This window comes from Lygodium microphyllum, chromosome 11 (genome assembly GCF_053477565.2).
Source record: "Lygodium microphyllum isolate KBCC chromosome 11, Lygodium_microphyllum_v1.1.10, whole genome shotgun sequence".
Lineage (NCBI taxonomy): Eukaryota > Viridiplantae > Streptophyta > Polypodiopsida > Schizaeales > Lygodiaceae > Lygodium > Lygodium microphyllum.
The window spans coordinates 10,117,503-10,131,504 of NC_141145.1; the positions used below are offsets into that span (position 1 = coordinate 10,117,503).

General features: G+C 45.9%; 2 protein-coding genes across 3 annotated transcripts in view; one reads left to right on the top strand and one right to left on the bottom strand.

The window, feature by feature from the left end:
* LOC148028535 (Tetratricopeptide repeat (TPR)-like superfamily protein) overlaps positions 1 to 14,002 on the bottom strand; it is a 191,204-nt gene that overhangs the window by 40,706 nt on the left and 136,496 nt on the right. For both annotated transcript variants that reach the window (XM_087688817.1, XM_087688818.1), the window contains 2 exons: positions 7,939 to 8,004; positions 72 to 293 (listed from right to left, as the gene is read on the bottom strand). In XM_087688817.1, coding sequence (XP_087544943.1) covers positions 72 to 293; positions 7,939 to 8,004 — 288 coding nt within the window. The remainder of the gene's footprint in view (positions 1 to 71; positions 294 to 7,938; positions 8,005 to 14,002) is intronic.
* On the top strand, positions 8,099 to 8,659 carry LOC148028536 (uncharacterized). Its single transcript, XM_087688736.1, has one exon. The coding sequence runs from the start codon at positions 8,099 to 8,101 to the stop codon at positions 8,657 to 8,659; it is 561 nt and encodes a 186-aa protein (XP_087544862.1).

Below are 14,002 nucleotides of genomic sequence, written 5' to 3' on the forward strand. Positions count from 1 at the left end.
TCAGTAAAAACAAATTAAAGCAAAAAATTTCTTCCCTAAGTTGCATGTAAAAATGACTGCATCGAGTTCACCTTGCAAAGACACCGTGCTAGGTTGATAGCAATTGCACATTTCCTTTCGTGAAGAGAGTCTGGGCTCAAAACTGGAATGTGATCCAAGGCAGAACGTGACAACTGAAAAGATTCAATTGCTTGTTCATAATTGCCCAGGAGCTCACACAAAAGGCCCCTAAGATTGTGCACTTCAGGTCTGTCTGGAACTTGAACTGCTGCCTGCTGAACTGCTGCATAAACCTGTAGAGAACGCTCACTTGACAAGTTAACAATCTTTGTGATATCATCATGCAGTTTATATCAAAAGGCATGTAAAGAACATTTCCACCCCTTAATTTAAAAGCTCCTCCTTAGGCTGTCTAGTTTCCTTCCTTGATAGGCATGCTGAGTCCTAATTCTCCTCATCCTCTTCTGTCCTCCACTCTTCTCTCTCCCCACCTCTCATACACTCCCTTCACACCACCTGGGTATTTCAGCAGCCCAGAAGCACTGATCCCTGATGTCCGCCACCACACCCTCTGCTTGCAGCTGTCCTTCGCTCCTCTCTCCCCTCTTCTTGTTGGGTATGTGTAGGTACCAAAGAATTCATTAGTCATGTCGGCTTTTATCATTTGGCAGATGCAACAAGACATCCATGACTTCGCCCTCATGGATATCAACTTTGAAGCAATCTTACATGTCATGGGGAACCTAATTTCTAACCCAAGGATAAAAGGGCGCACGAGCTTGCCCAACCTGCAAAGAAGATATCTGTGGTGAACCCAAAAGGTTTGCGAAGTATTCCCTACACATACTTACAATTGATCAGGGATTCTGTGACCATTTGACCTTCTATACCTTGCAATCTCACCACATTTTCCCGCACAAGGGATGCATGCAAGGCCCGAAAGAATTTGTGAGTCTCGCAAATTCTGTTTTGAAGACTATCAGTCAGATTCCTCTGCTTAGCTTGTTGGTAAGACCGCAGTTGAAAGCCTTGAATAAGTTTGCCCAATCGAGCTGCCAATGAGATCAGATAATCATCATGCGATAGGCCAAGCAACAGCAGACATACCAAGGCCAACATGTCTCCCGCAACATGCAAACGATGCCTATCAAGCAAAGCATGATAGATGCCATATTCTCTTGAAATCACTCCATCAAAGGAGTCCAATCCTTGTAGTGGAAAATCGCATGAACACCTTTCAAGTAGCTGAGTCATGTAGCCCTTGAAAACCACATGACTTGAAAAGGAAGAGTTGAATCTCAAGGGCAGCCTACCCAAGAGACCGGCAAAAGCATCCACCAGCTGCCTAATCATGTCAAAATACAAAGGAAAATGGTCAGATAATACATAGTGATGCAAGACTTGCATCTCCAAATTTCTATGAAAAATGAGTCTTCATGCATGGCATAAATGCGGTCTAATCGAGACCACATGGCCATGTATTGAGGCAAGCAAAATGTAAATCTTGAAGCAGATGGAGAAAGCCAAGACCAAAGATCATGTTTCAAGACATCCATGGCAAAGGCCTAGCATGCCTTGCTTTCTGAGTTATCCATCAAAGACTGTTCCGAAGTGGACTGGGATGGGTCAACACACATGTTCAAATCACCCATAAGCAAACTATTGGGATATAAAGGTCCGGTGACCTCCATGTATATAGTACACGCACACTGTACATGTGAACGCACCCTTTATGTGCCCTAAGTATAAATACATTTTATTCTTTGTGTACCAACACAATTGTTGGTACTCTTATCGTCTCGTACTTTCACTCTGCTCACACTCACTCCAGCCATCACACTCATACGCTCACTCTTGCTCGATCTCAAACTCTCTCAAAAACAAGTCAAATTTTTTCTCTGATCCCCTCATTACCACTTGCCACTGACGGGAGTTCACACGCCAAAAGCACAGATCACAGATTTGTGAGGATTCCAGCCAGAAATCTGGGGCTTTTCCCAAACTTGATATAATTCATGCCTGTCATTGACTTTTGAGTCAAAAATTGTAGACATCGCGAGCGGTGACCTCAATTAAATTGGGGATTTTGCCAATTTTGTCGAAATTTTGCATTTTTTGGGTAAAATTTTCTAACATTGGATCCCAAAAATTTAGGGCTTTTCATGTATTAGCAAAGCTTTACTCAGCTGGGTCAAATTGACTGACATTCATGCAATTTTAGACTTGAAATTTTGGGGATTTGCGCAGAATTTTGGTAAATTTCTGCATCTTTGCCCCGTGCAGTGGCTGGTTAATGTATAAACAGCAGAGATTTATTTCTGGTTGAGGCCTGAGAAGGTCAAGTCAGAAATCAACGAGATGAAGACCCAAATGACGAAGGAGATCAACATATGGGCAGCGGTCGTGAAACAGGCACAAGCTGACAAAGCGGAACACTCCAAATGGATCCAAGTAGCAAAAAGGACCCCCACAAAGAAGGAAGAGTTCGTCAGCGCAGCCATTGAGAAGGAGAAAAGGAGGAAAATAAGAGCCCTCCATGTCAAGGTGGTCGAGTGGAAAGAGGGAAACACCCCTATGGAGGATGCCAAAGGCATTTGTGAGAAAATGGGGGTGGAGGACCCCTCCCTCGTGGAAAAGGTGTGGAGGGTAGGCAAGGAGTTAGTATCCTGAAATTTAACGACTTAGAGTCACCATGCGCCTTCCTCTCCAAAAGAACAACCCTCAAAGGACAGAAAATATACCTGGAAGACGATCCCACCCCAGCCCAAGTGGCCCATAGACGGGAATGTATGCCACAGATCATGAAGGCACACAAAGCAGACAAATGGGCGCTCTATCGGGATGCGCGCATCATCATCATGGACAAGCGCCAATGACGGGGCGTGGTCTATGAGACACAATTGAGATTTGCAATGAGGAACTTTAATGAAGCCATGAGAACAGATGTTGGGCTCTTCCAGGAAACCTTCATGGGCAGGGACATAGTCATGTATACAGAGATACACCAGAGCCCGAGCACGTACCTACCAACAGTGAGAGGCTACAAATGGGAGTCAGCGTGCTGCCCCCGAGCCAGATCTCGAGGGGGGGCCAAAGGGTCCGGGGCAATGGCAATACTCTATAGGGAGGAGCTACAACACATCGTACAAGTCATGAAGAGAGATGATGAAGCCTGCTTCATGTGAATCAGGATACATACAAACCGCCCATGGGATACACATGTCGCAGTATGCTACTTCACCCCAGCAAATTCCCCGTATGCGAGACCGGGAGGGTTGTCCCCGTACCTACCCCTATATGAGGATATCATGCACTACTCCAGCATAGGAGACGTCCTGCAAAGGGGGGACTTCAACGCCCGCACAGCACAGAGCCAAGTCCTTTTCTTTGGGAGAAGATGGAATTCCCCTTGGTGATGATGATCTCCCGGCTGATTAGGAGTAAACCATCAGTACCACACAAGATCGTGAGGGCACAATTTGGAGTACCACCTATAGTGGCAGAGGCCCTATCCCAAACGGTGACTTTCGTGCACAGGCTTTGGAGCCTGCCGCGACACAGATACTCCTGCCTCGCACTAGAATCATCCAAACAAATCACATCGCAAGGGGATACTAAATGTTGGTACGTCCATACTCAGGTTTGGTTGCAGCTGCATGGGCTACACATGGACCACCTCCCGCCCCTACAATATAGTCTGGACTACCCCCACCTGAAGATTAGCCAGGAGGAGCTGAACCACATCATCAGGGCAGATATTATTCAGCTAAACATAGCCAGGACATGGGTATTACCTGCCGAGGATTTGGGGAAAAAGATGGCCTTCTACCGAAAGCACCTCCTACGCCTCACACCTAATGGCTTCATTATACACCTGAGATACATGGATGTACACCTGTCCCATGGGATCCAAAGTGCCATCCGGCAACTCCATACGTCATCACACCAGGTACGGATCAAGACATACAGATACGGACCGGACTCTCTCCCCCCAAAGAACAGGATCTGCCAACTCTGTCAGCTGGAGCCAGAGACGGAACATTACATATGTAGATGCCCAGTGTACTACGAGATCAAAGGCCGCTTCCACTGTCTCTTCAAGGAGGGATTCGGGCCACTCTCCCAAACACTAGACTCCCTCGACCAGAAATGCCTCGAGCTCTTCCTCCTAGAGCTACGCCGACATAGAGACCACCTTCTACGGGTCCAGGACTAAACAGCCAGGAACACACAACAACGCACCCTCCAAGAGTTCTATAGACCCTTGGCCACCCCCTCCACAACAAGGATTGCAGCCAACCGACGAGTGGCCCCACCCCGAGGAGTCACCTTGGATAGAGCTACAAAGAGAGGCAGAGCTCGCCGCCCACACCCAGTAGGCCCATGCCCCGTAGGAGACATCACCTACAGATACAACGGATACTACAACGCCACCGGGGAGCCATACCCCTCCGCTTCAGCCTCTCCATGCTAGACAAGCCCATGCGGGACATCTTAAGATGACCACGCTCCATGAGCAGTTCCACGTTGCACGTGAAGTGCATCTAGATTGTATCGAGTCACTATACCACTTTGTACCTACTCACCTAGTTCACCATAACACTAGATAGTAGCTTTATTGGGACTTGGAAAACTTCCCAAACATTTTGTATGTAACCTTTTGGTCTCATAGGCCAACTTGTCCTTTTGTAGACATTAATATAAAAAGACCATGAAAACCACCGCAACTGGTAAAGGAACGGGTATTACCAAAGATATGGGAGTGCCAAAGGTTGGTGGAGTTGTCATTACCAAGGGAACATCAGGTGTGACGAATACAATTGCAAGCACAGACAAAATTCCCAATGCCGTTGTGCCAAACGAGGCTATTCACGTCTCAAAAATAGGCTATTGTTTTCATATCGTCACATAAAATAATTTGTTTTTTATCGAAATACAAGAACTGCTTGTTAGATTGCATGGATAACAGCTTCCATTTTACACTTACATGAAATGACAGCTTTCATCTAAAGAGTGCATTGGTACATGCATATACTGTTAACTGCTACCTATGATTTGTAGTTAGATTAGTTGAGATTATAATCCATAGGATCGCAATGGAAATAGTTGTAGGAGGATATTGCACGAAATGAGTAAATGACTACATGCACACTCGAGATTTAGTAAAATAACTTGATATATTTATTGTCAAATACAATAAGGTTAAGTGTTGATTAATGCTTAAAAAGGAAAAGTCTATTTAAAGGTCTCGGGTTAATTACTCATGAATATATTTGTAATAAGGTATTTTTTAATACCATTTTTGTACATTTTTTACATACAGAAAGGTGTAATGTAAAGGGTTATTTACAGATTGAATAGAAAAGGGTTATGTTTTATTTAGGAAAATTTCATAGATAAGGATATTTATAAATAGGCCTTGAATGCACGTGATGTAGAGGAGCAGAGGCCGACTACAGAGACCTTGCTTTGGTATCCAGGTCACTTACTCAGCCAGTCTCTTTCTGCATGTCCACATAAAGGGCAGACAGCAGTCAGGAAAAGGCACACACGGCGCTGGTAACTGTGTATGCTGAACACACTGTCACAGGGCGCCAGGAAAGGCAACAGGTCAGGCAGGCAGAAGCTGCTCGCCGCTGTGCAGAAGCAGGGTGAGGGGACTGCAGTCACAAGGATGGCTGGTGGCATGCAGGGCAACGGCCCCCCAACAGCTCGCTCTCTCTCTCTCTCTCTCTCTCTCTCTCTCTCTCTCTCAATGATTGTAAACAGAGAAGTTAATCAAATGTATTTACTTAAATTATGCTACGTCCTTTTACTACAGATTCTGCTGCACACCCCCCACACATGATACCTTTGTAACATACACCAAGTACATATATGCAAACACACATATGTGGATCTTTATTTCATTTATACAACTCTTTGAAATGCTAACATCATAGCACATGTAAGCTCTAGATCTCTCCCCCACACACAATATCTTTTGAACTCGACAAATCCACTTGCTTGTATTCATGTCGATTTAACCACATTGAATGCATGCATTGCCAACCTTAAATGCTTAGCTGTAAACATAAAGAATACAATTTACCTATTTGCATATTCATGTGGGTATAGAAAAGCCCAAATTTGCATACAATCTCTTATGTGCATTTGCAATTACATTACAGTAATTTCACATGAACAGTACAATCCAAATGGTATACGTCAATTGATTCTAGTTTTTCCCCATAAAACAGAACTAAAAGGACAGAAAAAGTATGTTGCATTCTTTTATTTGCATCCTTGAGCATGTACATACCTGTGATACCTTATCTTTGAATTTCTCTCTCTATCCTCCTCAAGTGGTTTGGATCTATATCTGCCAGTCTCAATCCCCAACTGATGTGAGGATGTGTGCAACTAGCCGGCAGCACATCTGATCCCATGACAAAGGTGGGCATCCATATATCTCTAGTGTGGACAATAAAGCCATCAGCTATAGTGTGGAGAAGATGCTCTCTATAGAAAGCCATCTTCATCCCTAACTCTTGCATTAGTGCCAGCCATGTCCTAGTTTTCTAGCTAGGTGATGTCTACCTTGATGAGCTTGCTGATCTCTGATCGGCTCAAAGGGATGGTGTATCAAGGGAGTACTGAAAAGGGGGTAATCTGTCCCTGTTGAAGCCATGCAACTCAAACCAAGCTGACACCTGTGCATACTAACACAAAGTGTCACCCTCTCTCGCAAGCTTATGGGAGGACTTGAGAGCTGTTGGGCATCTCTATATCCCATAAGCCTTGTATGTAGGTGATGGACCAGGTGAAGGCTTCTACTACAATCAGCATAGCTGCTAACTCCACTAATGATCTCATGTGGAACTGAGGTCTTACATCTGATCATTCTAGAGATCATGGATACAAGGGCAGAGAGTCGCTTCATTTTCACCCTGTGCTTCTTTCCTTGACCTGGCTACATTCAGGACTCTTGCATTTCTCTGCATTATGTTGCACCATCCTGCCCCAATCATTTCCTGCACCTTTCAGCATGAACTTGCTGGTTTGCTACACTCATGTTATCAATGTATCCTGCCTCACATACTCCAGTTGTTCATCATTCACTTTGTACAAGTATTCTTTCCTTAGTCATGTTTATTCATATATTGTACTCTATTAGCACTAGGGTTCTGATTCATAGTGCAACGAGTTTCAGTTCTTAGGGCTCTTTTCTCACATGGCTAACTCACCACATATCCCAAGCTATTGCAAAAATACCACAAGCAACAATGAAGCCCTGCAGAATGGTGTCGTAAATGAAGTGCATAAGGATGTCAATGGAGTGGGAGAGCCAATACAAAAGCATGATAGGGTCAAGGTAGAAAAGTTGATGCATGAAGAAAAATTATGTCTTTTTCAATAACAAAATACAACCTTGTATTTTGATTCTTAAAAGCTTAAAGAAAAGGCAGAACTATAGTGCCACTAGCTCAATCAACCACATGCCTAGAACTATGCCACTGATACCAGAGTATATTCCAAGGCAACAGCCATCTCACAATTGCCATGATAAAATTCTGCAAACTTCTTTTCATGCTCAAAGTGGCCTTCATAGGCCGTCATAGAGGCACCTCTTGACACAAATTCAAGGACATCACTGAAAATCTCACATCTTCAATGCAAGTCACATCTATAAGGCCAAGTCCCAAGAAAATCATATGCATCTAGCAAGGTATCAATTCATATTTATCCAGAAAAATATCAAAATCCTTGAACGTTTCAAAAAGTCATTATTAACTACCATTGTCAGCCCTAGATTTGAATTAATCATAACTTCACACTTAGATCACACATTGAAACCTATACATCATATCAGAGTCATACCAAGATAAGGAATTGCATCTGAAAAATGTACCTAAATCCAAGAACTTAAACCATAAGATGCTTATAGAACTACCATACCTGGACAAGCTGAAGTTGGTGTGTCTTTACTGCATTTTGTGCCAAGCCCAATTGAAAATCTGCGATCTATAAACCAATCTCAATCTCTCTCTTTTTTTCCTAAAAACCTCTCTCTCTCTCTCTCTCTCTCTCTCTCTCTCTCTCTCTCTCTCTGGCAAAGATGCTCAAGAAAACCCAACAGCACGTAGAGGAGGTGGAGCAATGGATTCAAATTGCAAAGAAGGGGAAGCACCTGGCACACGCACCCACAAACACCATAATCAATGACACATTGGAGGAGGAACAAAAAAGGGAAATGAGAGCACTCCATGTTCGGGTGACGGGGCTCAAGATGCATGAAAAAGTGGATGAGGACACCAAGGAGCTATACACATTAATGAATATTAAGAAAGACATGTATGTCTCCGCTTGGAGAGTGGGCAAGAAAAGCACAAAAGGGGAGAGCTCAAAAGAGTGTGCACTCATTCTCTGCTTCCCCACCATGGAGGCAAGGAGAGACTTCCTAGCTCAACGCCGTACATTGAAGGGGACTGGTGTGTTCTTCGGTGACGACCTCACACCAACCCAACTAGCCCACATGAGGGAGTGCATGCCAAAAATTAAGGCAGCCAGGGAGGAGGGCAAACTCACCTTCTACAGAGGAGGGAGAGTGGTAGTCATGGAGAGGCGCCACAAATCACGGTGTGAGACCTATGGTTGCAATGGCAGTTTGGAACTGTAATAGAGCCCTCCGTCTAGATGTGGGAGCTTTTGAGGAGACATTCAAAGGGAGAGATATAGTATTCTACTCAAAGGACACATCAGGGACCACATACTACACTTCCACAGGTAACAAGCTATAGGTGGGAGTTAGCGTGCAGGAAGGAGACACGCACACACTACGAATTGCGGGTTGGGAGAAGTGGCAGTGTTATTTAGGGAGAAGCTACAACAGATGATCCCAATAGTCCACAGAGATGAGTAGGCCAAATACATGTGCGTGGTGAGGAATGCACTTTGTATGTTGCCATATGCTATTTCCCCCCTATGACGTCCCAATACGACCCAACCAAGGGACAATCACCATATGTGGCTTTGGATGAGGATATTTGGGAGTTCTCGAAGGAGGGAGATATTATCTTGCTAGGACGCTTTAATGCCAAGATAGCCTCCCATCAAGTGTCTTGCTTTGATGCATCTGAGGAGTTTCTACAGGAGCAGGATATGTCAAAGCTACAACCACAGAGGACATCTCAAGATATGGGAGAAGTCACCGAATATGGGGGATACCTTGTGGAGATGGGCATAGCACATACGTTGGCCATCCTCAATGGCCTAGCTAGATACCGCCTATCTAGCACCTTCACATGTTATCCTCAACGACACGGTGCCAACAATAGACTATATACTTGCTCCACCAATGCTGATATCTCACATCCAGGACCTCTCGGTATCACCACACCTTCTCGGAGTTGTAGTGGATCATGCCTACCTATCATTCACCATCAACCTCCAATTCACTGACACGCGGACCCATCATGCAACTCACCAACACCCGAGATACCGCTTTTCCAAAGAGACAAAGGATATCTACAAGGTGAAGATCCTTAGATTGTTACACGATACAAACCCCGATGCTCCATTACAGGAGCTAACTCGGCAGATCAGTGAGGCCCTACACATCGCTGCAAATGTAGCCTTCCCTCACTCATGACCCACACAGAAAGCCTCCACCAAGGTGACACCTCACACTACAGAGAGAGATAGCACTGGGGTCCACTACCCACAAACACGCACAAATACTCTTTAGATGCCTCACACAACGGGAGAAGAGAACATTCTTGGTCCATCAACTGGAGCCAGACCTATATCAGCTATTCTTGAGCCAAGATTCTAGAGAGGCTTGGAGGCTTTTCAGGGAGCATTGCCTGACCACACCTATTACGTCTACCACTACATGGGAGGAGTATGCAGCTAGTCTTTATATTGTGGAGGGTCAACCACCTCTTCCTAACTCACCTGAGCCTTGTCCAAAGACCATTGTCCAAAGACCACCACTTTCTTTACAAAAAGTAGGGTCTGACAGTGACAGACTTAGTAGAGGAAAGGCACAAGATCATGATGGATTAGTAGCCGAGCACCTAATCCATGCTAGAGATTTGGTGGCAAGATTCCTAGCTTACATGTTTAACAGAGCCATGTGTGAAGGCCTACCAGAGAGCTAGAGCATGAACACTATTGTGCATATCCTCAAGTCAGGGGACCCTCCTTTACCCAATAACTATTGGACTATCATGGTTGGGTATACATTGGCTATGTTATATGCTTCCATCCTTGAGCATGAGTTAAGAAAGTGGGCAAAGATGTGGGGTCTTAGAGCACAGAGACAACCTCGCTTTAGGAGAGACTTCTCCACATTGGATCACATCCTCACACTCAGAGAGATCATTGAGGAGGGAAGGGCCCATGGCCGACAGACTCACTGCTACTTTGTGGACTTTCGTAAAGCCTTTGACACAGTACCGAGAGACAAACTAATACACAATTTGCATGCCATGGGAGTACCGAAAGAGCTCAGTTGGGATATTTTGGCACTGTACAAGAGGAATATGGGCAGAGTACAGACACCCAAGGGCCTTTCGGCACCTAATTACTCCACCATTGGGGTGAAGCAGGGATGCCCCCTCTCTCCAAATTATTTGGCATGTACTTTGATGGGATTGCTGATTATATTTCACAGGAAGGAGATAGAGGACCTCCACTAGCTAGCACCTAGATACCTCTCCTATTGTATGCAAATGACACTATATTAATAGCTGACTCTCAAGAGGATCTACAAAGACACTTGGATGCATTAAACTCCTATACTTTGGACAATGGGCTTTCAGTGAACCTTCGTAAAACCAAGGTGATGGTATTTAATACTACACCAAAGTGGGTCAGGAGATCCGTACCTAAATTCACATATAGATCTGAGGAGCTGGAGTATGTGAACTCTTATACATACCTAGGAGTCTTGTTCATAGGGCCCACCTTTTCTATACAAGAGGTAGAAGACACTAGACTGACTCGCGAATACACAGCACTAGGTGGTGTAGAGAGGATGTGCTCACAGGTGCAATTCCAAGAACCCCGCACCAAGCTATGGCTCTTCGATATACTAGTCACATCCACACTACTCTATGGAGTACAGATATGGGGGGCCCAATCTTGACCACCATAGCAAATCAAGGCGCACTTATGGCATATGGAGATCGATGGAGAAACCCCTAGTGTCCATGACATCCAAGATGATTAGATGTAAGGCCTCAGTTCCACATGAGATCATCAAATCTGAGCTAGCAACTACACCAATTGTGGTAGAGGCCCTCACCCGATTGGTCATATACATACATAGCCTAGGGGACTTACCCAGACACAGATATGCACGGTTGGCTCTTGAGCCCTCCGAACACCTTGCCAAAGAGGATGATACTTCATGTTGGTATGCACAAATGTCGGCCTGGTTTGAGCTACATGGCTTTAGCATGGACAAGTTGTTAGAGATTGTCATCCCTTGGACAGGCACAGTTAGGGTTTCTGCACAATTAGGGTTTGTACAGCAGTATACAGTGTGTTTTCCAGCCAGACAGCCACCCGAGAGGTTTACAATGTGCAGAGCAGGTTGACGGATCCGTCAGGGTCTGACGGAGCAGACCAGTGCCACGTCAGCAGCCACGTGGCAGTCTGGTGCAGGTCAGCCAGATCTGTACCAGTCGGCTGCAGCCGACCTGTCATATTTTATCGCATTTTCTCAGGCTATTTATAGCCGGCAGCCAGCACACTGTTTCTCACTTGCGATTGCAGATTCCAGCAGATCGGGCAGATTGCAGCGTACTTCGAGGTGGACAGCAGGTTGCATCATCGAGGTGGAGACACGCAGTCACACACACTGCGCCCGTGTACATATCTGCATATCTTTTGTATACAGCATACCTTATACAGCAGATCTTCATCTTCCACTGTCTCTCTCTCTCTCTCTCTCTCTCTCTCTCTCTCTCTCTCTCTCCTCTCTGTGTTCACTCTCTCTCTCAGTCTTGGTCCCACGCTTCCGCATCGCTGCACTCTGACATGGTATCAGAGCAGTGAAGGACTGACTGAGTGAAGAACCTGCCTGAAGAGGAGATTCCATCGTGACACAAGGCTGCGTTTTCAGTGTTCGAGGGCGAGAGGGAGGGCTGCGCATCGGAACAAGGCTGAAGCGAGCGTGGGCGCGCGGGTAAGGAGTCCAGTTGGTAAATTTGCTGCTGTTTGAAGAGGAGGAAGGCTGTGTTTTCAGCTTTCAAGTGCAGTTTTTACTTTTTCATCGCCTCCGGCGGTTGAAGAAGGTTCCGGACGCGGAAGAAAGAGCCCTAGCAGGCTGCGTTTTCACAGTCAAAGGGGGCTGCTTTTGCGTTTGTGCAGGCATTGCAGGTGAAGATGTCTACAGAGATTGACTTGGAGTTCCAGACGATCATGGATCGGAAGGTGCCTGTCTTACCGGCTCTTCCCTCAGATCAAAAGCTCGATGGCGACATTTACCGCATCTGGCACGTGATGATGTTGGCCATCCTTGAGTCTTACGATTTGGCGAAGCTTGTACAGGAGGAGATCGACCGGCCCTCAGTGAGAGATGAGTCCAAACTCTCTTCCGATGCCCGTGCGGAGTTGGCCAAGGCCCAGTCTCACTGGGCCAAACTGAATGCCCGGATTCGTTCTTTTCTTTTTCTGTCTTGTACTACAGCCGTGATAGCTCACATCGAGCACTTGACTGTGCTCGGGAGATATGGCTGGAGCTTGACCAGATGTATAGCCGGATGACCCTTATGAAGAGGGTTTCTTTGGAGGTGCAGATGCGGACCTTGTCCATGAACAACTCTTCTTCATTGCGAGAGCACATCAACAAGCTTCGACAGCTTCAGATACAGATTCACAATGCGAGGAAGCCAATTTCCTCCGAAGACATGGCGATCACACTCTTATCCCAGTTGCCGCCACGATTCGGTGCTTTGTACTCCGCCCTTATTGCTTCGGGGCGTGAGTCTACTCTTCGGTGGGAAGAGTTGGTTCCTATGGTCTTGGACCAAGATGAACAACTGAAGGGACAGAATGCTTCCAAGTCGGAAGCATTGACAGGTCAAGCCTCTCAAAAGAAGGGGAAGGACCAAAAGAATAAGGAGGACAACAAGCCAAAGAAGGACAAGGAAAAAGAATCAACATGCCATATTTGTGGTCAGACCGGCCATTGGAAGAAGGATTGCCCCGACAAAGACAAGAAGGACAACAAGAAGGAGGACTCGAAGGATTCTGGAGCGGTGGCTGCACCCTCATCAGCTGCGTTTCTTCATTTAGCAGTCATTGAGGACAATACACCGCAGGCTTCTAATGCTGCGATGACAGCCCCACAGGCTCGAGAGTGGATCGTAGACAATGGTGCCTCCCGGCACATGACTCCTTCATCAGTTGGTATTGCCCAGTCGCGACCTTTGCATGGGCAAATTCTCATCGGAGATAGCTCTTCGGTGTCTATTGCAGGACGGGGTGAGATGCAGCTTATTCCAGATGGACGTGGTGGTACTCATACCTCAGAGGTCTTGCACGTGCCAGGTTTAGGGTATCATCTACTTTCGGTTCATAAGATTTGTTCACATGGACTTTTGGTGGAGTTTGACAGTGATTCGGTGCGAGTCCTTGATCGTGGGTCAAGGAAGGTTCTCTCATCAAGATATGAGGAGAACGGCATCTACAAATTGACGTCTTTTACCGCCCTCCCTACTCTTCTTCTTACCTCTCAGACACAGTCAGAGCTATGGCATGCTCCGTTTGGTCACCTCAACTATGATTATCTTCGGAGGGCGTCACATGGACAGCTTGTTCGAGCGACATAGTGGTGAGCCAGCAGCCATGCGTCTCCTGCATTCGTGGGAAGCAACATACGGATGTGATTCCCAATAAAGCTTCGCGGCGGTCTACTTCACCGATGGAGCTTGTATCTACGGATCTTTGTGGCCCTATGAGGAACGAGTCCTTGAAAGGAAGCTCGTACTTCATGTTGATCGTAGATGAC

Excerpts from the sequence above, each read along its gene's own strand:
- LOC148028536 (XM_087688736.1), top strand. The coding sequence starts at position 8,099 with ATGCTCAAGAAAACCCAACAGCACGTAGAGGAGGTGGAGCAATGGATT.